Below are 26,605 nucleotides of genomic sequence, written 5' to 3' on the forward strand. Positions count from 1 at the left end.
GTCTGGAAACATTTGCTCATGAATGTTTGACAAGTCTGAGCATGAGTTGAATAAGAAGGTTGATATAACCATGTTGATGACCCAGAGAAGCACAGCTTCATGCACTGCTTGGTCCGTGAATAACATCCTTAAACTACTGTACAGCAGAGGCACCATGATTTTGAGTGTAGAGTTCTTCCACTTTCACGGGCAACACAGTTTTCTTTCTTTTGTCTATGCTGGTAGCATGAGGGTAGTGAGCTTCTCTGATCTACAGTTTGCCAGGTTTCATTGTCTACTTCAGGCTTTGTGATTCTCTGGCTCAGATTCAGTTTGATGAAAATGTGATTTTGAATTTTTTTGTAGTGGAGTATTTCTACACTGTGGTAATGATACTTTCACCCAAGTCAACGATCTGAATACTTCTTCTCCCACTGGAATTTATCACATCTTTTACATTTATTATCATCAAGTTGGGTGTACGGACGTGAAGTAAAATTGTCAGTCACCTCATTTAAAGCTTTAACGAGCCAGGACAGGAAATTAAGACATTTATGAGCTCTGAATTTTTTAGTGTTCTTGAGCAGAACTGCTGTAACTGTAAAAAAAAAAAAAAAGTTTACACCTCCCACACTTCAACCAGCTACTGCCAAACACAGCTGCAGCCATCAACCTTTTTTCTGCCATTTATTTAGTTTTTACTATTCATTTGGGTAAAAAAAAAAAAAGAGTTAATCTCAATAATCCTGCAACCTTAAGTACATCAGTGAACATGTTACAGCAGTTCTTAGTTACTGAATGCTATGTTTAACTCAGAAAGTGGATTACTTGAGTCTGTAGGAAAGTGTGTAGAGGTGGATGAAGTCAAGGTACATTTTATAGCTGCGATAGAACAACGTGTTCAACAGTTTTTGGAAATGGGTCTCTGTTTACTCAGGATGCAGATGCTTGAGGCTGTGCATGACAGAAAAACCTTGGGATGGGGGAAGCTGGGGCTTGGCAAGTCACATCAAGGCTGAATTTGCAATTTCTTTGTAGTTTCATTTGCCGTGGTGAGAGAAGGGCTGCAGCTCAGGTGGTTGAGGTCACGACTGTAGTGGGCATCCTCTCACGTTCACTGAAAGCAGTCTGCCGTGGTCAGTGGCTGAGATCTCACAGATTGCCGAACAGGTTTGTCAGAGAGGTGAAATCTCACAGGGGTGATGCAGATGGAGGAGAAAAATGTTTGCCTGCAGGAACTGTGTCTATTTTATTGTGGAGGAAATATTGACATGAGTTACATTGGTCTGTAGTAATAGAAAGAATTTCTAGAGTGTCATTGAGTGATGTACAAATATGGACAGAGCTGCCACAGCTGAGGGGGTCCTGATATATTTCCCAAGTCACAGTGGGTATGAAGCTGTGCACTGCATGTGCATCACATTATGGATGGCAGCTGTTTTCTTCAGGTACACTGATGAGGTGAATCCATGCAAATGCAATTATCTCTTATGGATTTCTCCTATTAAATTTCAAACACAAAGTCAAACAGAACATGCAAACAGGCTGATAAACGGGAGCAGACGAGTTACGGTATAAAGCTAAGGCTAATTATAATGTGGCTGCACCTCCAAATCAAGACGATGATCCTGATTTATTGTACTTTCAGTGTAGTTGTTACCCAGTGGAAACAGCTGTAATTGTAAGACTCATTTAAAACTGATTTTTTTGACACTAAAATTAACTCTGATTGTACCTGACTGCACACCACCATCGCTCTAATTGCCTTGTTTTCAACCTTGAAAAAGATTGTGTTGCTGCAGATCATCTCAAGCTATCGTGGTACATTTTAATGTGTGAATATTTGTCTTCTTTCGAGTCACACAGCACACCTGTGCACATGCATATTCTATTTCCATGCAGACTTCACACATTTCCTTGTGTCTCTGCAGGCTACTTACAAATGAACGTGCTGTGATGTGCTGCCATAGTCTCTGTCTGATTGTGGTGTGGGTCTATGTATGTGACAACAATAGAGAGAGGGCTCAATTATTTTTTGATGAGCAGCATTTATGTGATGTCTTGAAATTTGCCTACAGTGTTGGAATCTACAATAAAACCGAAGTAACTTGTACCTTTTCATCTGGGACATAATTGAAGTGAAGGTTTGTGCATGTGTATGTAGAAATGAACATAACGTATGAATGAGTGCGCTGGGCTGGTCTTTCGTACTGTAAATGTCTTCCTTCCTTCTGCAGCCTTGTAAAAGAAGATGTGGCTTGGGACAATAAAGGAGGATTAGATTGTGTTTGAGAGTGTGTGTGTGTGTGTATGTGTGTGTGTGCGTGTGTGTGTGTGTTGGCTGTTGTCTGAGGCATATGGACAGATGATTCAATGTAAACCTCCAGGCGATAGAGTCTAAAAGATGATGAAGAAGCATCTCACATAAAGGCCCATATCACAGCGCTGGAGAAGTGCTGTTTGCGATGAGGGCAGGAACATTAACGTGAGATAAAACGTGAGTCCTTTCTGTTCTATTCCAAAAATAAATAAATAAATAAAATACATTGATTTAAAAACTGGGATACTTGTGTTTATAAACACAGAGATTATTGTGGGATTATGTTCCTGGGGTGTTGATCCTTGCGAATAGGATCAGCCTCAGATGAATATGACAGCCGAACAATATTCACTGAGGGTTTGAATGTTGTGCTTCTTCCTGCTACTGTCTTTATCGGATTACAAGCATGATGTCACACCACACAGGCAACTTTTTTTCACTTTAAACGCACAAATCACTTTAAATATTAGCATTAGGTTTAACCTCACCAGCTGTGCGGGGTTTAAGCCGTCAGGTCAAATCAGGTATGTAGTCAGTCATGGAACGGTATGTTGGATTGGCTTTTAAATGCTTTGCTCTGAGTGGCGAAATCTCTAAATATGGCATCTCAGAAAGTCATGGCGAACGATGAAATTTCTCAAAATGCTTTTTGACCTGGGTATGTGTGTACGCCTGAGTATTTCATCTCAGCCCACTCCCCTGTCTGCAGTCTGCCGGTGCTTCTTTCACCCTCTTTCTCCTCATTTTTTCCCCAACATGTTTGTCACTTCTCAGACATTTCTTTATCTTGCATCTGTGAAGCCTTTAACGTCAGGCGGAGAGGCTGAAGTGGAAGAGTATGAAATATGAAACAGAGTTACGTAAGGAGGTGAGGCGCAGAGTTAAACATCTGTGTACAAGAAAACTCTCTCTCTCACCCACATACTACTGTAGTACATATACCAAATATTAAAGGCCTGCATATATTTTACACAGGTACACACACACAGGTTTTACCTGTGCAGTGATGTGGGCCCTGACACGTCATGTGTAACGGCTTGTGTATTGTCTCACTCACATACACATGCACGTCATACAAAATGGAGAACGGCTTGTAAAGATACAAGCAATACATGGGGTCAACAACTCCACAGGGTACCTGTCAGGTTGCATTGATGCAAAATAAAATCCTGGAAATCAAATAATGGGATTGATTTTCATATAATCGTACAGAAAAAATCTTCTGGCAGGTTACAAATTTCTATTATTAATCATATATTCAGCACTAATTCAAGACTCACCACTGCTGAGTGTCATAGCATACATATTTAATATCAACATTTCACCCTGCGACAAATACGGTACAGTGCCGTCACATCTGTGTCAAACCACTTGATTTCTACACACGAAGCAAGGATTCTGTTTTCTGTTTATCCTGCTCCTCAGTTCTTATTACAGAACATAAGCCACACAGGCTGTCGAATTCAGTATATTCTGCCAACGGACAGGGTTATGAAACCTCTTTCCTGTAATCAGCAGCATGTCCTCTTTGCCCTCTATACAGTAGGTAACTGTGGGTGTGTGTGTGTGTGTGTGTGTGTGTGTTCCCTACCTTTTAGCATGCGTGCTTTCTCTGTAACATCTGCTTTTCCTGGATTGATTTAACAAATTCTTCCTCTCTCTCTAACACTGGACCATGACCCCAAAATGAACTTTGACCTTCTCTTTACCACATGAAAACATAACTATAGAATTGGTGGAGCTTGGTTGGACTTGAAATGGGAGTACTGTACGTGCAGAGACATGCTGACAATGAAAACGGAGCTCTTTGCCATTACCCAGATGTTACGTCCCAGCTGTTAAGGTGTATAAAGCATCATCAGTAAGACTTTCTATTGCTTCTCATTTGTATAATATGAGTATTTTCATATTGCAGTGTGTTACTTCTTGCTTGTCAGATAAGAATATGAGATAAGACTTTTTCCACAACTTGCTTTTATATCTTTTACACATAAGAAAGGAATCAGAAGTCTGTAAAAAAAAAAAAAGGAGGGGGGGAGGTGCAGGGTGACAGAAAAACGCAGTGAAGAGAAAAATAAAATGTTAACAGACTAAAATCCACAAGGGAAAAGCACATTGTTGCTGAGCTAAAGCATGTGTGGGAAGCCAACTGTCTGTAAAAATGATGTAAACAAATATTGAAACGCTAAGAGTACGTGCCCTACTGTGAAAACTCTAATATAGATATGACTACACTAGATGAAATATGGTCTTTGTAAGCTTACAGACCCAATCACATCCTCTCAGTAGAAACCTCTAGACAAACTAAAGCTTCACAGTGAAGTTCTCACATGGTTATTTTCTGTTTTCCCCCGTGTTAACTAGGTAGACTCTCCACTTTCATAGCCTAAATAATGGGAATATTTCTTAGTCCCACTGCAGCATGGCTGTCAGGGATGCTGCGTGAAAACATCAAAGCCACCGCAGCCCCATTTTCTTTTTACACCTCATCAATTCTGCTCCAAATTCCTCTTTTCTCTCCTCTCTCGCTGTGGCTTTTAATTCGCCATCTACTTAGCCTTAGTGACAAAGATTACCAGAATTGAATTCTGAATCTTACTGCACTCACAGTCCAGGCATTATGATGTGCACAATGGACAACTAATATAAGTTAGAGCATACACTGTGTTACACAAAATGAAATATTAGGTGAACCCACTTTAAATTAGGTAAATTAAGTTGTATTTCTAAGATGCTTTTTACAATCATTTGTTATTATTCATTTGGTCACGATGGCAAACCTCGATATGTTGATTCCAGAAACACAGAAGGTATTAACAGGCATCTAATGATGTATTGAGGTGCCCATTGACTGCACATGTATAGTTAAAACTGTGCTTTCGTGGACTGTATCATTGCCCAAACGTTAATTTAATTGTGGTGAGTGGGTGTGTGATAGAACTGCCTCTGTTTGATACAAGTCTAGTCACTATGTGTGAGGCCACAAAATAAACGCAGCAGGATCATGAACCGTCTCCCAAATCACACATCCGAACCAGTGGTGAGATGAACTACTGTAGAAACACGTCATCTTCCATCTGCTGGACTGATGACCTGGTTAGTTTGTTTCGTTCTTCTGCTCAGTGCATGCTGGGATGAATCTATGTGTGTGTGTGTTTGTCTGTGTGAAAATGAGTAGGTGTGAAAATCAAAACACAACAACCTAAAGGCATCATTTTCTAAGGCTTACATTGTAAACAAAACTTTGCACGGATGAAACTCTCACATTAACATGTCTTTGTTTTATTTTGCATTTTGTTTACTTTAAAGCAGCAAAGTAAAGGGCACTAAAAAGAAGTTTGTAACAATCCTTCAGCACTTTTAATTTCCATAAAAATCCCTTACGTGTAATGAGAATGCTTTGTACTTTGAATTGTGTTATGTTACTGACTGAATCATCAGCACTTGTTCATCATATTCCGAACCTTTGGAGGAGCACTGCTCCGTCCTGTGTTGCCCCGCCAGGTAACACAGTTTAAGAGGATAAAATCTTGACATGTTGGACTCATCATATCTCTAAACCTGATGCCATTTAATGTACTGTTGGTTTACATGGCGAGTTGGTCAAGTTTTAAAGATGGTGAAATCGTCATTTTTACCTTTTGTGTCCTGGGTAAAGAGTAATGAAGCGAAATTATCTGTGGTCTTGAAAATGTATGTATAATAGGAAACGTAATTATGACTAATACTGGAAATAATTTCCTCTGGATCCCTATTGCTTTTGCACATTTGTTCAGCAAAGGCTCTGCGCATATGAGTGAGCCCATTAACTTTTCTTACATTGCTTTGATGTCCTTCTCTTGCAGTCTTTGCAGAAACTAGCCTTCAGTCTGACTTCAATCCCCGCTGTACTTCAAGCTTCCTCTTTGCTCCCTCTTGATCCTCCTTCTTATGGTAGCATCGTCCTGTCCAATCCAAACATGCTACTAATGAGGCCAAACCTCCGCTTTCACACGCCAACACACGTACATACATCCACGTGCCAGACGCACGAGTGCGCGCTCATTCCTGATCAGTTGTCAGAGCGGTGTTGCAGACACTTGTGGCTTTGGTGCAAAATCTCCATCCCATCTGTCGGAGTTTTACACGTTTCACTCTGTCCCTCTTCGTCGCTCTCTGTGTCCTGCTCTCCTCCGCCCCCGCCCCCCCCCCCTCTCTCTGGGGACATACGCGTGAATGTGCCTATGGGATTAAAGCCTCTGTAAAGTGGGACACTGATACACATCACAAGTAGAGGTCACACAGATAGGATGGACACCATCATAGCGTGTAGCGGACCCCTGCCCTGCACCAAACCTCTCTCTCCAGTTGTCTGCACTTCTCAACCCAAAAGCAGCAGATATTACAGACTTAGGCTGTAATCGTTCTGCTTTACCTGTAGGCGACAGTTGTGCTTATATATTCTTAAACAGCAGCAACGCCTTCACTACACTGCCTTCCTTCCTGCTGAAAGAGAGATAGTCATTGGACAGAGCTTTGCAAAAATTCACTCTCTGCTCCACTACACTCTTGACTTGTTCATTTGCATCAACCTCTTTCTGTTAATTTGATGAGTGGCTTTCTTTTTCATCTATTCAAATCATTCTTTTTTCCGTCTCTGCTTTGTTCAACACCATCAGTCTGACTTAGCATAGTCATCTGCACATATTTCAGTCTTTTGCCTCACTGTCTCATATCCATCTGGAGCTCTGTCTGCTTTTCTTAATTGGTCTGTCCATAATGCATAACGCCACTCCGTAGACAGGCTTTGTGTCTCTCTAGCTTCCTCGTAGATGAAGGAGAATTGATTGATTTGTCCGAGATACCGCGGTGACACAGTCAATAAACATCGTCAGTAGAATGAACTTCATCCAGTATAGCCAGTACTCATGTCGTGTGTCTCAGACAGATTGAGACAGACACGGTATCTGCAGTGGAGTTTGAAAGACTAAAAATAATGCAGTACTTTTTTGGGTCCAGCCTGTTCTATAATAGAAACCAGCACACTGAACTGCACTTCCCTGAGAGTGCTTCAGTACATGTAATATTTACTATGATGATGCTCTTACACTGCGTACTTAGGAATTAGCACTACGGTAGACTAAGCTTCTTTTTCTGCATCACTCGGTGTACAAGGAATCAAAAGACAACTACACAACACATGTACTTATTACACTGTGTTTATTGTCAAAAATGATGAAAATCGCAAACTCTATAGTGAGACAGTGACCTGTTATTGAACCTCTTCTCCTTAATGCACATTTCTTTAAGTTGTTAGTTGTACATCAGTCACTCTGCCCACAAGGAGCAAGAGAAAGCATTAGTAAAATCACATAAAACGGATATTGGTGCAGAAGAATTAATGAATAAACTATATTCTTACAAGATTAGCCCATAAATGAATGTCATATACCAAACAACTAATCGAATAATTGATCAAATTACTAGGAGATCAATCGATAATTAATCATTCATTAACTGCAGGCTAAAGTGGGGCTGTCTTTTTACAATCTATAAAACCATGTCTGTATAATTGTTGGCACATGAACATGTGTTCATAGAAAAAGGTGTTGATGTGTTACCATAATAAAGCTGAACCTCAAAATGTGCCAAACCACCTGAGATCTTACTCTCTAATGTTGGGTTTACCTCTAACATCAGATGTTCATGAATAAACGAGCAACAACGAGTTAAAGTTCAGAACAAAATGTCCTTGCCTATTATTTAACAGTTTAACGCTCCATAAACTGAGCATTAAGTGCTGTAGCATGTGTGGCGTGTGTCTGAGAGTACACACAGATCTCTGTGGACACCGACATGTGTGCCTGTGCTTTGGATATCAGTGGCTCATTTAGAAATAAACTGATGCTCACAGTCAGATAAGAGGCTTATCATGTAATGAGTCCATCTCATAATTAAAACAGAATGTGAATAATCCCTAGAGAACATGTTTCGTTGAAGCAGTGTAAATGGTGTGTTTACTCCTACATTTATGTATAACGACGTCTACGTCATCCTGGAGTAACATATCTGAGAGTACCCAACCTGATAATCCATCCATCACAAACTCATAGACACTGAAATGTTACAGGTGCTCCAAAAAATAATAATTTATAAATCATAAATTGCTTCACATAGAAAACCGAAAATTCAAATAGTGGCTTGATTGACTTTTTTTTTGTCCTCTGTCCCAGTGGAGAAGCATTCAATTAAAAATGCAGGTGTGAGTGGAAGGCATGAATCAGCTCGTACAGAGCAGGATTGATAAACAATAAGCTGTCAGGATGATAAAATATGCCTTTCAGGTAAAGGAAGGTAAGGCTGGCACAAATGGGCCAAACTCACAAATACTTCCACACACACACCTTGAGAAGTGATGAGACAGCTCTACTTTTGAATTGGAGCTGCCCATCTTTGGTCAGTCCATAAAATTCCCCTGAGAATCACAGGTCTTAACCGTAAAATTCACAGTGATAAAGGGAATATATGACAACCCTCCCTCCATCCTCTCTCTCTCTCTCTTGCTCTCTCTGGGAGATTGCTGTGGATGGCCCGTCCCCTTTGATGTGAGTAGAGCAAGAGCTTAACTCTGCTCTGGCCTGGCTCACTGAGTCTGATTCCAGAAAGTATTACCGTGCTAACCCTTTAAAGTAAGCCTGTGCTCTGTCTCCTCTGGACCACAGGGGGTTCCTGGGTTAACATGGGGGGACTGTAGTCGTAAGGAGAAATTGGGATGTAGGTGGTGGTGGCTAAAAGTGTAGCTAAAGGAGAAAAAACTGTTTACTATCTATATTACAGCACTTTTAATTAAATTTATCTCAGTGTCTTTGTGATTATTAAAACACCAAACAAGCATCCAAACAACTGGTAGCAGCAGGAGGGGATTGAACAAGTGGATTACATGTTATTACCCTCTTTTCTGCTGACGTCTCAGGGTGATTAAGGAGGAATTAAGTCCTTCCATCTCTGACTCCACCATTTTAACAACACAATACTTTCACCCACATGCCATCTCTCTTCTCGCCGCGGACACGTGTAATATTTAGCACACTGATGACATCTACACGAGACATAATTGGTTATTACCAGACAAAAATGTGATGTCTTCAGAAGCAGATTCACCTCCCACACGCTGTGCAACCAGCAGCAAACATGCACATGTGACGACATGAAAAACCTCTTCCCTGAATGTGTCTGGGGAAAGGCTTGTGAAATGACATTTGGAGAAGATGTACTGTAGCTGTCTTGATCTGTTACCGAATGGAGCGTGTAAGGTCCCTCAGACTAGCAGAGGAGACAGATGGGAAGAGACGGGGCAGGTAGGAGCAGGCAGAGGGAAATGCAGACCAAAACACATCCTGAGAGCACGGCAGGAACCCTGACACTCTGTATTAATGTCATATTTCAAACTTTATTATTTACATTTATGATTGCACACAAAATCTACCATTCAGTATGATTTCATTGTTTAGGTTTTGTTCTTCATGTTCATAAACCTGCTTTTTCATCCCTGCGGGGTGAATATAAACTGATTAGGCTTTTATTTTCTGACACAAAAAATAGCTTTGCTTTTATTTTGATGCCCATTATTGCCCACATGAATCAATATTTATTTCTTGCAGCCCACGTAGCCCCAGGTAACTCTCCATGTAAATAAATTAAACTAGACTTTGCAGCACAACAGCAGTTCCTGGGAGTTGTCCATATCAATTAGTTTTTGCAAGTTCACAGTCAATGAAGGTGAACGTCGCTGAGTCTGTTCAATACAAACCTTAAGCTTTCCAGGTGCTCGGATCAATGGCTCCTAACTGATCACATTAGACAAAAGACTCGCTTTAATTTACAGGACATATTTATCTTGGCAATAGAGTATGTTTACGGTAGTAGCCAGGTTTAAAATTCATGTATCAGTATCCCTTTAGCATATAGTCACTGTCAGTTAATGTGAAGATAAAGCACAACCTGTTTTTTTCAATATAGACAAATGTACTCGTCTTGGTTGCCCTAAATTTTGAGCAGTGCTGCAAAAATCTGCCCTGAGGATGGATGATTTGCTCTGAGAGTTGCTGCCTGACATGGTGTTAGTCACACATATTCAGAGAGACGGGAGAGAGAGAGAGAGAAAGGTATTAGAGGAATATGATAGATATGTACAGTAGGTAGGTCAGTAGGTAGCAGAGAGAGAAAACAGGGATATACGATAATGGTGCTTGTATTATTTTAAAAGGTCAACTGATTCATCCCCAGCTTAATGTTTATTGTGCCATTTGGTTCATTAACAGATGTTAACTGCTGTCAGACCTCAAGGCTGAATTTGTACCTGAGCAGGTGCACAAAGACTGTCAGATGTTTCTGCCTGCTAAATACAGTGTGCTGCATTTTGTGTGGTTGCATGCTGCCCTTGCTGCTACAAGACTGATTGCAGCAGTATCGATCTTGCCGGCTGAGAAATCGACCTAAAACATGTTTGACATCATCTTCTCCTCCTTCGATATCCATCTCGTTCACACCATGCCCTCCATTCTTTTCATTCTTCTGCAGCGTAGCCAGTTTTCTTTCACCTCAGCCGCCTGCCTCCTTCTACAAATCACTCTCTCACATTCCTGCTCCTCATGCTATCATTCTCACTGACATTGCTTCTTTTCCAACACTCACATCTGTCTAGACTTTTCTTCAGTTCCCTTCTTGCTCTACTTTTTCTTGTGTCCCACAGCTCTGTTTTTCTCCCATGTCCATTTCTCCCCCTTTGCATTCCCTGCCAATCAAATCCATCACCTCTCCCTTCCTGCCTAATAATGTGCATCCATTCCTCTTTCACCACTTCTTTGCGTTCTGCAGTTTTTTTCTGACACCCACATTTTCAGTCTTACCACTCTTTTATTTTTTTTTTTTTTAGTGTTGCATCTTATCCTCCCTCCCACCTTCCCTCCCAGGTTGATTAAGTGATGGTTGGGCTGGCACAGCTGGTGTATTTGGGCAGGCAGCCCATCTTCATGACAGCTGTGCTGCAGTGTAGCTGCCAGATCCTCATTGGGGCAGTAGCACTATAGTAATCATAACAACAACACAGGTCATACAGGCTTTTTGGGACTCACTGTAATACAGGGTAGGCATCTGTGATGCCTATTATCTGTAAGGTCGGCGAATTACTAAATAATGAGTGCAAGAAAATATGTAAAAGTTTTATATTGTGAAGCACATGACTGCTCCTATTCATCTCGTCTCCTCTCATTTTTCTTTTCTTGCTGTTTCACACTTCTGAATGGTGTTGCAGCATTTACTCCACACAGCATCTGCATGCACACCTTCCACCAGCTCACACCTGCATAACCATATGAAAGTCTCCTGTTGTGTGGGTGAGTTGACATTAACTTATGAGCCAGTGGTGCCATCTGTTAGATTGCACATCTGGTGGGGGAGGAGTGGTCTCAAATGTCAGTATTCTCTGTTGTGGTTCACAGGGAGGTCATACACACACACCAGGTGGAGAGTTGGATTGGTTCCTGAGTGAGCGAAAACATCTGAAGTAAGCACCTTTCTCTAAGCAGTAATAGAACTGTGCCAGGATGATGGTGCTGCAACTCAGTTATGAGCTTGGTAAGCTGTGCTAAACTCACTATTAGTCACAAGCTGTTGTCTACTTGGCAGGAGTTTTTCCTCCTCTCTGCACACTTGTGCATCATCAGTTTCGGGTCATGTTGACAGCTTAAGAAGATTAATGCAGTATTGTTTAAAGGAGGAGAAGGAGTTCGGAGGGTGCACCGTGGATGTCTTCACCCTTTCTCTCTCTCTCACCGCTGTAACAGTCAGTTCAGCTGTCTGAGAAGCACACACTGGTCTCTGTGTTGTTATAATCATCCTCTAACAGACTCTTGCCCACAATGTTAACTGTGCTGACACCCTACAACACATATGCTGCAGGGACGAGTCTCCCACAAACAGCACATACATGGGGCTGCAGCACACACCTAAACCCGCTCTATCAACAACATACTGCATTCCTATGACACCAACCTGTAATAGCATCACCATAATTCAAAAGCAAATATGCTGTACAGCATGTTTCATTCCTAGCCACAATCCAGCATCTGAATGATGACTGGCATAAAATCAAAGCCCACTACATAAACGAAAACCTCACTATAGATTAGTACATGTGCATCCTGGGACCCCACATGCACAAATCATTGCTATTAATTTGCTGAACAAGGAGCAGAATATGAGAGCAGTGTTTTGACTGTATCCCCTTGATAATTGAGTTCCTAACTAGTTTCTCCATTTTAATCATGCTGCCAACAATATACAATATGCAGTACACTGTAATCCGGTTAGAAAAATATCTGTTTCAGGCCTGAATTCACTGTGACGATGAGGAAAACAAACCAAAAAAACACAGTAACAGTCCGTGTGAAGTGTTCTGGCTCACTCACGCTGGAAAAAGAGCATCAGTGAAGTGATAGAAGTGGTGCAGTGTTGCTGATTTACTTCAATATTACAGTGAGTACACATTCATTACTTTTCAAGCTCTGTAAAAGTTTGTCTTTTTTTTTAGTTGTGTTCCAGAAAAGCTCCACAGCCATTCCAATAAGAGGGTGTCTTGGGATTCGTGTGTACAGTGTCCCCAGCTGAGCTTCTGATTGTTATGTAAGACTGAGTGTGACACATACACACACATGACTACACATGCATGCACACCGTGCTCAGACGCACACATGAGCACCTCTCTGCTATAATGAGACTCATACTGAAGACACAAACAGGCTGTGGCAGCAGACAAACAACACTTTCTCACACGTTCCTCATCTCCTGTTCTCCCACATCACTCCTTCTTTACTTCCTCGTGTCACTCTGAAGCACGCATCAAACACAAACGACAAAAAGACGAGATGCGTCTAATTTCAGCCATTTCATGCGTCAGCGTGTGTGTGTGTGTGTGTGTGTGTGTGGTGAGCTGCTGCACCTATGTGTGGGCTTTGGGATGTGAAGTCATTTTTGGCTTCCCATTTGTTCTAGGGCTAATTTAGGAATTTAGTCAGGACTTGGATTTAGCATCAGTAAAAATGGCTCAGGATGAACTCCATTAAACACACTGGTGGGTCCTGGCAAATGTTTGTGTGTTTTGGGAATAAAGAGCCTTCTGTGCAATTCAGATTTCTAAAAACGGCACACAGGACAGAAATAGGACCACAAGAAACCATTATTTCCTGTACTGCAAAGTCTGTTGGTTACATAATTGATTAAAAATTTAGTTGATGAAGTGTCAAAAAATGATTGATTGAATAAAGTTAATCAATTAGTCATACAACAAAAAATAGGTGTCCACGTGGTTTGACAAAACAAGAAGTCAACCCTGGGCTGCAGGAACTCGAAACCATGACATGTAACCGAATAATCTAAGATTCTCTTTAAGAAAATCTTTGCCACACACATGTTCAGTCTGCTCGGCTGAGGTGGTCTTTTATTTTTGTGCACTTGTATTGAGAGTGTATCATTTTAAGAGAGCCCTAACTGTAAGTGTAAGCACCAGTCGGAGGCAGATGGGCTCGTTAATGCAGTGATGTAGTTATGTAAGACCTGCTACTGCTGCCGCTCCTGTCTGTCTATACTGCAGTACTGTGTGAGAGAGAGAATGTTTAAAAGCGAGTTTGTGAGTAAGTCAGTGTGTGTGTGTGTGTGTTTGCATGTGTTTTTGAGCGATATGTATGTGCAGACACACACAATGTTGGTGGTGTGCACAGGGACAGTGTGGGGCAGATGGGGATTGATGTGGTAAATCAGGAGGAATTGACTTGTTGTCTTGGGTTTGATGAACCCTTCTCCCTCTTTAACCCATCTCCTTCAATTCCCCACATGCTGGGTAACAGCCAATACAGGCTTTAAACACTTTACAGCACAGAGGCTGCTGAAAGCGAAGGGGAGAGAGATGCAGAGAAAAGCAGAGGGCCTCACAAGCCAAGGGAACGAATCAAAAAAGAGAGGTTGAAAGGGAGATTCTGTACATGCATATTAATACACCAATGCATATGGGATGGTCAAGTGGTCCGTTTTAGATTTGTTGCATGGGGTAGAAATATAAATGTAAACTGATATTTTAACAAACACTGCTCCAGTATGAATGGATCATAAGAGGCTGAATGTCTGTGTGCAGCATGTGTGAACTACAAAACATGTCTGGAGATCAGAATTTTGACAGTTTTGATACTTTAAACATAAAATAAGGACAATATTGATCAAAAAGCATGTCAGCACAGGCGGCACAGCGGTGTCACCTCACAGCAAGAAGGACCTGTGTTTAAACCCCACCTGCAGTTAGGTTGACTGGTGACACTAAATTGTCCAAAGCTGTGGATGTGAGTGTGAATGTTTGTCTTTCTCTTTGTGTCAGCCTATTATTAGACAGGCGGCCTGTCCACGGTGTACCCTGCCTCTCGCTTAATGACAGCTGCGACTGACCTTAGCATCCCTCACGAGCCTTAACAGGAGAAGCGGATGAATATCTGCACAGCAAAATGACCTTTTTCCATCTGCAACCATTGTAGTGAAGGTATGGTTTCCTGCCCAAATATTGATATAATGTGAGCTGATTACAGAAATAGTCTTCTTGCTATCAACTTGTTTAAGTCTCACTGGTTTTTAAACTTGAAATCCTTTAGTGAGAAAGTAACGATTGAATATTGAGCAGGAATCTACAACAATGAGGGCGAGCTTTAGTTTTATGATCCTCAAAGGTCAAGTTCAGGTTATATTGGATCCCATGAAGACAAAGAAACAGCTACAGAGACTGAAGAACTTAAGGTGTGTCTGGTTTAATTTAATTTGAAAATGTCACTTAATGCAATGAAATTAATATTTGAATGTATTTGGTTGAACCAAAATCACATGGAAATGTCACAGACAGACAGACTTGTATGATGAATAATTTGAGACTCCTTCGACTAACAGAATGTCACATACATTATGTATTTGTGTGTCTTACATGTTAAATCCCTTACCCAATTTATTTATTACTTATTTTTCTGTATCTGCAAGTCCCATGGTAATATCTGGAGAACTTTGTTTATTTGTGTGAAGAGCTGTTTGTAATCAGGAAAAAGAGACCGGACGTAAACATGTTCAAGACAATATGACTGTCACATACTACAATAACAGGAGAAGCAGGAGGTGAGGGGAGGGTGGCAGAGTGAAGAGAGATGGAGTGAAAGGATGGACTGAGCCGTGTGATCTGCAGTGAGGAAAGCTGTAAGCCCTTACTGCTGAGAGCTGTGGACCCCAAACGCCTTATCGGAAACCAAAACAGCTATCAATTATTCAACAGGTACAGAGTGAACCAGCTACAGAAAGAAGACATGGGAGGAGAGGAGAATTGAAGGCAGAAGGGGGATAGAAGAGATATATCATGTATGGGAGTTAGACACAAAGGATTTATTTATTCATTTTGTGCTCTGAAATGTGCTACATTGTGAGTGTTCATGGGTAATGGAGCCACTATTGCCTGACTATTGCCTCAGCAACAATGAACAAATATGAGACTTTAAGCCTAATGTCGGTTTGTTGACGATTATGTGCAGGTTTACATCAATCAGCCACAACATGAACACCACCAGGCAGTGTTAATGCTGTGACTGATCAGTGATCCTGATCCTTCCTTGTGCTTGTACAGAGATGAAAAACTAGCGACCACCAGTACTGCAGCATATAAGTCACATCCAGTCATTTTTAAGTACGATTTAGATGCCTCCCCTTGCTGCAAGCTTTGATGCTAAACGAAGCTAATCTCGCTCTGTACTTAATGCACTGACATCAGATTGATATTTCTCTTTCTCTCTCACAAAGAAAGCAAACGTCATCTATTTTGAGGATGCCTGCTCGTTACATTTTAAGTTTATGGCTTATAGTTTCAGACACGCCAGCACTAACGTGAATAATAGTGGGTGATTTAGTTCAGTCGGCAAACAAGGATGCTGCTCCAAGTTATTGGCTTGTCCAACTGTCTCCCCTCTGGAGACAAAAAAAAAATACCAAAGATCCTGGACAAGAGAGGGAAATTCATCCTGAAAGACGTACACACACACAATCAGCTGCTGTCAGCTTAGTTTTATCTAAGCTTCCTCTCTTCCTAACCTCTAGGTGATGTCGGTTTCCAAATAATCACTCATTTGTTTCCTCTGTCCATCTTTCTGTACATGTCTCACACCTCCCTTTCTGCTTCAGCCTGTGATTAATATACAATATAACTCCTCTGTCTGTACAGCTCTAACATTTACACTCATGATTCATGAAGCATACACACTCCAAAAATCCCCATGATCTCCGTGCCCCTGCTATGTGATCACACATATTCGTATTCCATTCATCCAAAACCTTTTCCCACACTCGTGCATGCAGGCACACCCATGCATCGCACCTTCCCCTCTGACTCATTGTCTCGCTCATGCACACAAACATATACATGCACACACAACTAGCTCAAGCTGTTGCTGAGTGAATCTAAAATCAGAGGCCTCCACAGGGCTCCTGATCGGGAGAAACGTCTCAGTTGATTGGGCATTCTATTCACACAGGACCTTCCTGCTGTTTGTGCAGCTGGCTCTCAAGGTGAGCCGCGTTTCAGCAGCAACTTCTGCAGCTGCAATTAAACAAGTAGTATGAGTCTAATTAGGGAGAATTGAGGCAGAAACAATATCTGCTTCTTATTTCGCTATGCTGGCCTCATGCTTTTTACCACTTTTATTTTAGTTTGAACAGTGTAATGTTTCTATTGCTGTGACTGGAACTACTACCTTGCACTCTGACCTGAAGAAAGTTCAAAACAACATTTTGATGTAAAGATAAATATGTGATACATTATTATTTCTCAAGAAAAGTTGGATTGAAGCATCACAGAGCAATCTCCTGCTCTGTACAGCATAATTTGTAGCACTTGGTCTTTGTTCTTTTTAGCATCAAAACAATCTGTGCTCATTAAGTGTTCCACTTTCTTTGCGTTGTGCTTGTGGGAGTTCACCGGTTTAGAAGCTCAGAACTGTAAGACTGTAAGTAATCCGTTTTTGTAATTATTTTAGAGCATTTATACATGCTGCATCGATTGTAGATGCTGCACACACTTCAGAAAAACGCTGTGCAACCTAATGGCAAAATAGAATTCGGCAGGCTACTCTAAAGGCTACTCTAAAGTCAAAAGCGGCAGAAGAAAGGAGCCTGTGAGTGACCTTGAGATCTAGCAGGAGCAGCGGTTGCAGAGGTCATTGATATGCACAGCCATCGTACAGACACTCGCTGTGTGTGGTGGTGTGTGTGGTGATGCGTTTCATCCTCTCCTCCGCTGTGACTTGCATTAGAGATGTAATTGATTATCATATGAATTCCATTCCAGTCATCTAATCTCAAGATGATTTAGCTCCCTGATATGATATATCCACAGACTCTGCGAAAAAAACACATTCCCTATATTGTGTCCCTTTGTCTAATCTATGAAATCTGTCCTCTGCCTCAGGATGTCGGTACTGCAAGAGCAAATTTGGATCAATCTCAGCAGTCAATTACCCCACCATTTGGTGCTTCACGACCCGAATAAACATTTTGTCACTAATCCATATGTTATTATCATCCACCAAGACTATCATAGCTAGAAAACACACACACACACACACACACAGCAGCACAAAAGAGTAACGGCAGCTTCTAATTGTTTGACTGTAGACTTGACAGTGGCCTGCAGGTGAAACACCTGTGTCATTTCAACTGTCACCTGAGAAAAAGAGGAAGGTTTCGTCTTTTTCAAAGTGCCATCAGATACAGTGTCTGGCAATGTTCAGTAAGACTTTAAAATATATTTCAGGAAATTCACCCTATGGAGATGACAAATTTCAACTGAGTTAGGATCTGTGAATATTAACATTTCTACATGAACAAACAATATTTAAAAGACGTTTAGATTGAAGGACAGACCTCTCAAAAACTAAATTACATTAAAAGTTTCATAATCAGGCCAGACTTTATTCACGCTGAGACGCAGAGAAAGCCACTGGTCCTCGAGCAGCTTTGAGGCCATAGTCTGAACCAACAGTGATTTGCAGTTTTACCATCGCATATTGGTTTTCATCAGTGAAATTACAGTACAGAGATTAAGTCAGTAATTATCATGGATGAAGGTATTATGACTACCTCAGACATTCATTGGAGGGACTAAAAATAAAAGCTAGAGGATGAAATCACATGGTAGTAGTGATGAGAACAAGGGAAGAAGATTGTCATACGGATAAAAGTTCACAGCTCAATAAGTAGCTGCTGCACTGTGTTTGCACACATCTCCAAAAGGTCAAACAGTCTGATCAACCTGCTAACAGGAAACTCAACTTTATATGATGTCGTCTTACATATACAGTTAACGTGTCTCAATGTGCAAACACCATCACAACCATAGATTTGCAGTTTTCAATGTGCAGCACTGTGTTTGTTCACATACTTCCATGCGTACTTTATGCAGGTTTAGCCATGAGGGGGCAGACTAGGGCCTCGTCCCTGACTAACAGAATTTCCTCTTCGTGATCTTCCATGTTTGCACAACATGCACCGCTCATCCTGAGTCCACTCTCCTGTAATTGGTCACCTAACGTTAGGCTGTCGTTGGGCAATAGAGACTTCACACCTAACCTGAGTGGGCGGGCACTGACCCAAAACGGACGTCAGTTTATGGAGCCTCTGGAAAGTCTTACAACACATTTGACAGACAGAGACAGTGACCGTTGCAGTCTGCAAATTCACTGCAAATAGGAACTCCTAAGGACTAATATGGCATACTTTTGTTGGTGCCAATTCATTTACATGTAAAGAACGTAGGCTAAAATATCAGTGACTGTAAAAAAACCTGCCATAGATACATTACAACACATTGTCTCAAAACGGTTCCCTAATGCTTATCTTAGATTTTGAATTGCGGGTGATTTCTTATAAATCATAAAATTCTAGTAGATTACTGTTTGCTGATTAACACATACTCTCAAGTGTCTCCAAATGAATTACTGTGTCACAATGGCATGAAATTATGTAGATGATTAATAGTAGAGTGATGGAGCTGCAGCAGCGTATGATATTTCAGGGCCATTTACTAATTCTTCATAAAATATCATGTCTATTTAAATGCGTTTCATACAAGGAGATCATCCTAATGCAAGTCTGAGTGTGCTCTTACAGACTGTGACACAGCATAATCGTTTGTTGTTGTCTGCTTTAAATAAAATAACTTAGATTTTCATGAATACTTTCCTTGATCCCCACAGTGTCAGTGTATACGTGACTGTAATAAACTGTAGATAAATGGAGAGACGACTGGGAAGTTGGAGGCAAAGTCAAGTAAGGGAAACAAATCCAGCTTCAAACAAGCTGGGAAACAAAGCTTCGGCAGCTACCCAACCCTGCCAGCTAGCAGCCAATCAGCCTGCCAGGCCTCTCTCCTCTCAGACTGACGCTGGCAGCAGGAACTGGCCAAGCAGCGAGATAGAGAAAGAATGAGAGACAGACAAGGAGAGAAAGAGAGAGGGAGTTTTCATTACACAAAAACACTTATCCTCCTTCTCCTCTCTCTCTCTCGCTCTCTCTCTCTCTCTCTCTCGCTCTCTCTTGTTTTTATCCCACCACAGAGAGATACAGTGGGTAAAGGTGACAGACACAGATAACTGTACCTCAGGCTCAGACTGCACAATTACTCTGAATTTTATTATTGTTAGTGACAGCCACATATTTGTAGGAGGAGATACAAAGCAAAGCATCAGCCGTCACCACTCTGTGTGTGTGTGTGTGTGTGTGTGTGTGTGTGTGTGTGTGTGTGTGTGTGTGTGTGTGTGTGTGTGTGCTCCTATGTGGGTGGGTGCTATCCATCTGAAATTACAGGAAGATTAAAATTAAAGCTTGTCTCCCTCTTGCCAACAAGCTCTCCCTGTTTCTCTTTTTTTCTGTCACACACACACACACACACACACACAACGACAACACTAATCAGACCTCTGTCAGGACCATTAGATCCCATCCTTAATGAGGAGATCGCCCAGCTCATGCTCTGACTTGGACCAAACCGAGTGAGCTAATAGATAATGATGTGCATGGATGTGGGCATGTTGGCGTTGGGCTGCACTCAGATGACAAATGACAGACTTCCAGTGTCTCTATTAAAAGATGCTTTCCTATTAAGTTCAGTCAGCTGTGCGTCACACTCCTGACAATCTGCTTTTCACTTGAGACCCCACTGTTTTGTTTGTTTGTTTGTTTTTCCTGTGGAGGGAGGGGGGGGGGGGTGACTCACTACTCCACAAGTACTTCCTTTTTTAAGCTTGTATGTGTATGTCTTCACATTTCAATGGGGGTGATGAACGCATTTTAAGGATTCGTCCAAAGCGATGCTCATTAGTCCTCCTCCTTTCGCACGGGTGCGCGCTCGTGTGCGCATGCATGACTGCACAGAAAGGAGGATTGTAGCTTCCCTGTCAACACGGCACAGGCAAGGTCAGTGTGGTAAAACTTAATACCCTCATCTCACCACAAACCAGCCGCTTGTCACAGACGGTAAACACGCACCTGTCAGACCATCAACTCCAAACACCCCAAACACACAAAGTGACGGAAACTTTGGTACAAAATGAACAATCTCAACTTTTTTTTCGTTTTTCTTTAAATTCTCCAACCTCCTGACAGTCTCCTCTCTCATGCGCACAGTCGCGCCCGCAGCAACAGCACCATGCAGCCGTCCGCAGGCGCGTCGTGCAAACTGCAGTGCGGCAGCGGTTCACTGTTTTAACATGAAGTGGATAAATATTTAATTCCCACCTGGTGGCTGGTGAGTTGTTGAGGCTGCACAGGGAGGCTCGATTGAGCCAGACACAGTAAAAGAAAAGAAGCACTCCAAGAAATGGCACCAACTCACAGCCACGGAGCGGTAACAGCGCAGCCACAGGCGCTCCACGCCACCAGCAACAACACAAGTGAATCCCTCTTTCTCTTACCTCGCCTAAACATGTTGGCAGCGGCTGTTCGGACAGTCTAGAGGTGTCTGTGCTGGAGTAGCATCCTTGCGAAGGTCCAAATCCTGAGCTGCTCCTGTTTTAGTACCTCTGACCGAGCTGTGGTCTTGTCTCCACGGCGCCTGCTGTTTTGTCTCGTGAAGACGGTTGGAGCAGGAGAAGAGGGTCGGATGATGTTGGACAAGATTAATGATGAAAATAGATCCAACACTGGCACAAACGAAGTTGTCTCCTCCTCGTTTTGTTAGATATACATGTAGATCAGGAGAGGAGGTGCGGGGAAACACCTCGTCCCGTCCCAACACGCTCAGATGTGTTTCAGTGATATTTCAACTCACCGCCATCTGGTGTCTAAGAACCAACGACATGCGCTCTGACTTTACTTCATGTCCAAATGGGAGAGGAATAATCTGTCAAAACAGCCCCAAACCGCAGGAAAGTTCCTTCATGTCTTCATCCCCGTCCTCCCGTCGACCCCTCAGGTTGCAGGTCAGGTAAAAATGCGCCTGTGTGTGGATCAGCAGTGAGTCAGAGCCGTCTACTGTCTCTGTTACCGGAGAGCTCCGAGGCAGCTTCTTCAGTCCCCCTCCCACAGCGAGATGTGACTGATGAAAGCCAGTACATCTCTCTCTCTCTCTCTCTCTCTCTCTCTCTCTCTCTCTCTCTCAGCCTCAAATCAATTTCTTTGCAACCATTTTGCAGGTTTTTGGCTGAATGTTGCACAAACAATATGTTTTTTTTTCCCACTCCTCCTCCTCCTCTTCTTCTTCCTGTCTCTCTTTGTCTCTCAGTTGCTCTGGCATAACCATAATTAAATTAAGTACAGTTCTGCCAAAGCACGCTGTACAAAGTTTTCTGCAACTACACTGATTCGGAATCGGATAAAAGCACAAATATTAAGAAATCAGTCTAAAAATTTAGCTCCTCAAAGAGAGAGTAGCTAAGAAATGTTTGTTTTTGAGTAAGTTCTGCTGTGGTGTCAAAAAGAAAACTTGATTCTGTTTATTGTTACTGTTAAACGTGGAAAACATGATGCACATTTGTTGTTTAGTACACATGCAGGTGGAAAACGTCCATATTCATTTAAGTTTTTCGCAAACCTACTTTATGTCCTGCAGCCGGCTTGTTTCTTCACTAATCTATGGTGTTGACCTCTTTGAACATCTGGATTTGGTCATGGGCAGCACTGCTGCTCCTACTCCAGGAGACTGGCTAAAGATGTGTTCAAGTCACTGGTTCAGTTTTCAGTACAGCCTCTTGCTGCATTTATCAAAATGAATAACATGTTCTGAGTTCTGATGGTTTCCCTGGTCTGTAGAGCATCTAGAATTATTACAGTCATTTGTTTTGTTTTTTTTGTTTGTGTGTTTTTGGTGATTATTAGTTTGTTGTACAGACTTGAGAGGGAGGCAGTCTCCTCCTCAGAGTTATAGACCTGAGGGTTTCCCTGGAAGGCCGTCTGCTGTCAGTATGTTGGGGGAACAACTTGCAGAGAGTTTTGAAAACAGGCAAACAAACAGGCGAAGGCTGATTCGAGCACTTCGTTTCTCAAACGGTTTCCCCGCTGGTCGTGTCATGTGCTGATATATTTAGCTGTCTCTGGGGAGGTTTTCTCTCCCATGAGCCATCGTATTTCGATTTGGTCACAAGAGGCGTTTAAATTTCTCTTTTACTTCGGATTTGCTACAGTGGAGGAGAAGATGTTTGTCTGTCGTCTCATTTTTACGGCAGAACCGACACATCCCACTTCCTCTAACTCGCGAGGTCTTTGTGTCGTCCGGTTGATGCCCGTCTTCTGCCTGCTCTCTCTCTCTTTTCACTGTTGTTGAGTGGTTTTATTGTGTTTAAAGGATATGGCTAGTGATTTCCAATATTTGTGTTATTGTCAGCAAATCCCTTAAAAAGACTAAAACCAACAATGAATTGCATTTACTCACTGAAACGTCTGTGAATCTAGATCCTGATTTTAGCTTATTCGTCTGTGCCGTGGACTTTCATTGTTGTTCAAAAACCATTACTTTTTACTTGATGGAAATCCATTTCAGACACTGGAAAAAGTGATTGTGGTTCATAGCCTTTGGAGCTCTTCAGAAAAAAAAAAGCCACAGTCACATTTTATGTGAGGAAGAAACATGTCAGCCAGTGCAGCAGTGTGGCTTACTGATGGGTTTTTAATAGGTTTTGAACAAGAATGGAGGCGTATGGCACAGACGAAAAAGCTAAATCCAGGTCCTGGATTCAAAGATGTTACAGTGAGTAGACGCTATTGACGGTTTTGTCTTTTTATGGGAATAAAATAGACCTATGTTTAGTGCTGAATAAAATATAGAAAATCACCAGCCTTATCCCTTGAACATTGCACTTGTTGATTTCAAGCATTAGTATTTTAACTGCACAAACCATACATAAAGCCACATGACATGAATACTAAGAAAAAATAATAGTAATGTGATGGGATCAGGATTATTATTTGCAGAATTGTATGTTTATGCATGTGAGTTTATGTGTAGGGCTATTTGTCTGTAGATGATTGAGCTGAGGACTGCAACTATCACTAGTTTATGCACAAAGACAACTGGGTTAGGGTTAGGAACAAAAGCTTCAGGGTGAGGTTAAGTTAAAAGACAAAAGGGCTTTTTACAACACACAATGTCTCAAACGTTCCCCTTGCAGCTTACAAGGCTCAGTACCCAATGCTAACAGGTACCCTTAGCATCGGTATTGAGACGCTGATGCTTTAGAATGAGAACATCTTGATATGACTATAGGATTTAAGGTGGATTTGTTGTTGCAGCAATTCACACTGTGAACAGTGTGCATGCATTTGTCCACCCAAGCGAGGAGGATTAACAAGCTCAGTATACACTGACAGTAGAAGTGTGGGCTTTTTCCTGATATTTGAAACTGTTTGATATTTAGTACAGAAGTTCATGGTCCCCAGGGGATGAATCCGATTCAGTCTTAAAGATGTTTAGGTCCTAAAGTTTAGAAGCTAAGACCCATTTCTCGAATCCTCAAGCTTCATCTGAAATTTCAGGGCTGTAGCTTTACCAACAACCAACTTCATTGCCGTCTTTAATTATTTACAGTAATCATTATTTGTGATCCCTTCACTTTTTATGTAGCACAGTCATCAGGTTGGAAATTTGTCAGTTTGACCTTTCGTTCAGACTTCATCAAAAAATAAAATGCCATTCGCTTATGGGAAAGAGTCGATTAATACTTAAGTTCAAATCAATCCTATCATCAGCATTCAGACAACAATAACAGAGGACCTAGCTCTGAATCATGAGCGAGGAAAGTATGTCAAAGCACTCAATCAAAACAGATTTAAAATATCAAGGATCAAAATTGACCCATGGGAGTATTTTGTGGCATTAGCACCCCTACTGGCAGCATTTAACTCCCAGTTTGGGTTAAAATAACATTATCGTGGGAACCAGAACAAACACATGGTTAAAGAAAAAATAAACAACCCCATTCTTTACTCTCTATACAGGGTAATTGACCTCCACTCTTTTCTGTTTTTGACTGTTTTTGTAAGCATATATAAATAACCTGCCACAGACCGTATAGTCTATGACACCCACACAGGTATTTTCAATTACCCCAGCTGCTAGTGAAGGCATAGGTTGTCTCAAGATTACATAAGGATTATGATGGCAGACAGCTGATGTGAGAATTACATGATGTTTGTCAGCTGTATGTGCTAATAAGACGATCTGAGCAGGTGGACTTTAGGTCTGTAGAGACTTTATTGACACTAGACGGTCCACGCCATGTTCCTTCCCACAAGTTGAAGATGTATCAGAGCCAATCCACCTACTCCTGAGTTCCCTGTTCCCTTTAATCTTTATTTCCATCCCTCTATATCTTATCTGTTTCTTTTACTGTTTCTCATCCCCTTCTTTCTAAGACATTTAGGAGTTGAGCTTCATTGGTTATAGCAGTTGGATTTAGTCAATATTCAGACACTTAAGCATGTTTCCCACTTGGTGAAGTTTCCCTATTCTGCAATGTGATGGGGATAATACAATATAGTCAGTATGGACAGAGATAGAAATACTGTAAAGGCAAATAAATGCTTCAGCTGTCTTTTATCAGTCCACGCCATCAGATTTAATTGAACTTTTCCATAGTTTTGAATTGATGCAGCCAAATCAGCTCTGAGTGGACAAACAACTGTCGAATCCCTCAAAAAGTTAAAACAGAATGGTTACAGAAAAATACCAAAACTGGCAAACTTGATGTTTTGGAGAATCATAGTGTTTTGTTTTTAATTTGAGATGCAGAATGAACTGATTACACTTAACAGAACAACCATAAAATTGCTGGAAAATCAGACTGGAGTCGGGGTCAAGAGACTCTCAGTTGTTCATATTTTCATATTTTGAGTTGGAAATACAACACAAGCCAGTTATTCAGTTACAATATTCACAATACACTATAATTTTTTCTACTTTTGCAGTGAGCCAAGGGCTTTGTTTAGTTTACAGCTCTCATGATTTGTTGTTTCTTTGAACATTTTGGAAATGACAGGTCACGGTGTCCGATTAGTGTGTGAAGAGTATTATAGTATAAGCACTCTTGTATAAAACATGAGTTTACAATGGGAAAGATCTGCACGATACATCTATTTTGATTGTGCAACAGTGAGACAAATGTGTGTTGATTGTATAAGTGGCCTAATAAAACACGTTCTACTTTCCTCTGTAATTGGAATGCAGCTCTAGAATAATCTTCAGCATTATAAGGCCATAAAAAAGACGGAGTGTCAGTAAATTCCAGCTCCCACATGCCCAGGTTATAATGTTATACAAGTTCACCAACTCATCATAAGCAAATGGGGAAAGGAAAGTGATTTGTATGGCCCTGGATACTAATACATCAATTTTACACTTGAAAGTAATGTGCTTTTGGGCTGTATTAGACTAAATCTGCATATTTTTTTAATGAAATTAAGATGACGATAGATTTGAAGATTTACTTGAGAAGCAATATGTCTGATAAGAACTTTTCATTATATGTTATTTGCACAGTCCGGTGTTCATAGATGGCATTAAGTCATTTAAACGTGTAATAATAGCCCAGATTTCCTCTTTAATTGTGTGAAAAGGTGCACATAGATTTTTGAGATGTGAGGTAATAGCGATCTGCAGAAGAGAGCATCAGAAATATAGCCAGAGTTAGTTACATGGTGTGTATAGGATGATAAATGTGAAATTAAATATGAATAAGGTAGAGGTAATTATGTGTTTAATAATTTATCTATGAA

The 26,605-nt window shown here is 41.3% G+C and overlaps 1 protein-coding gene across 1 annotated transcript in view; it reads right to left on the reverse strand.

The window, feature by feature from the left end:
* Positions 1 to 21,772, reverse strand: part of LOC113168983 (reticulon-4 receptor-like 1) — a 67,001-nt gene extending 45,229 nt beyond the window's left edge. Inside the window, exon 1 of the mRNA XM_026370090.1 lies at positions 21,313 to 21,772. Coding sequence (XP_026225875.1) covers positions 21,313 to 21,325 — 13 coding nt within the window. The 5' untranslated portion in view covers positions 21,326 to 21,772. The remainder of the gene's footprint in view (positions 1 to 21,312) is intronic.
* Between the last annotated feature and the right edge of the window lie 4,833 nt (positions 21,773 to 26,605).

This window comes from Anabas testudineus, chromosome 14 (genome assembly GCF_900324465.2).
Source record: "Anabas testudineus chromosome 14, fAnaTes1.2, whole genome shotgun sequence".
Taxonomy (NCBI): domain Eukaryota; kingdom Metazoa; phylum Chordata; class Actinopteri; order Anabantiformes; family Anabantidae; genus Anabas; species Anabas testudineus.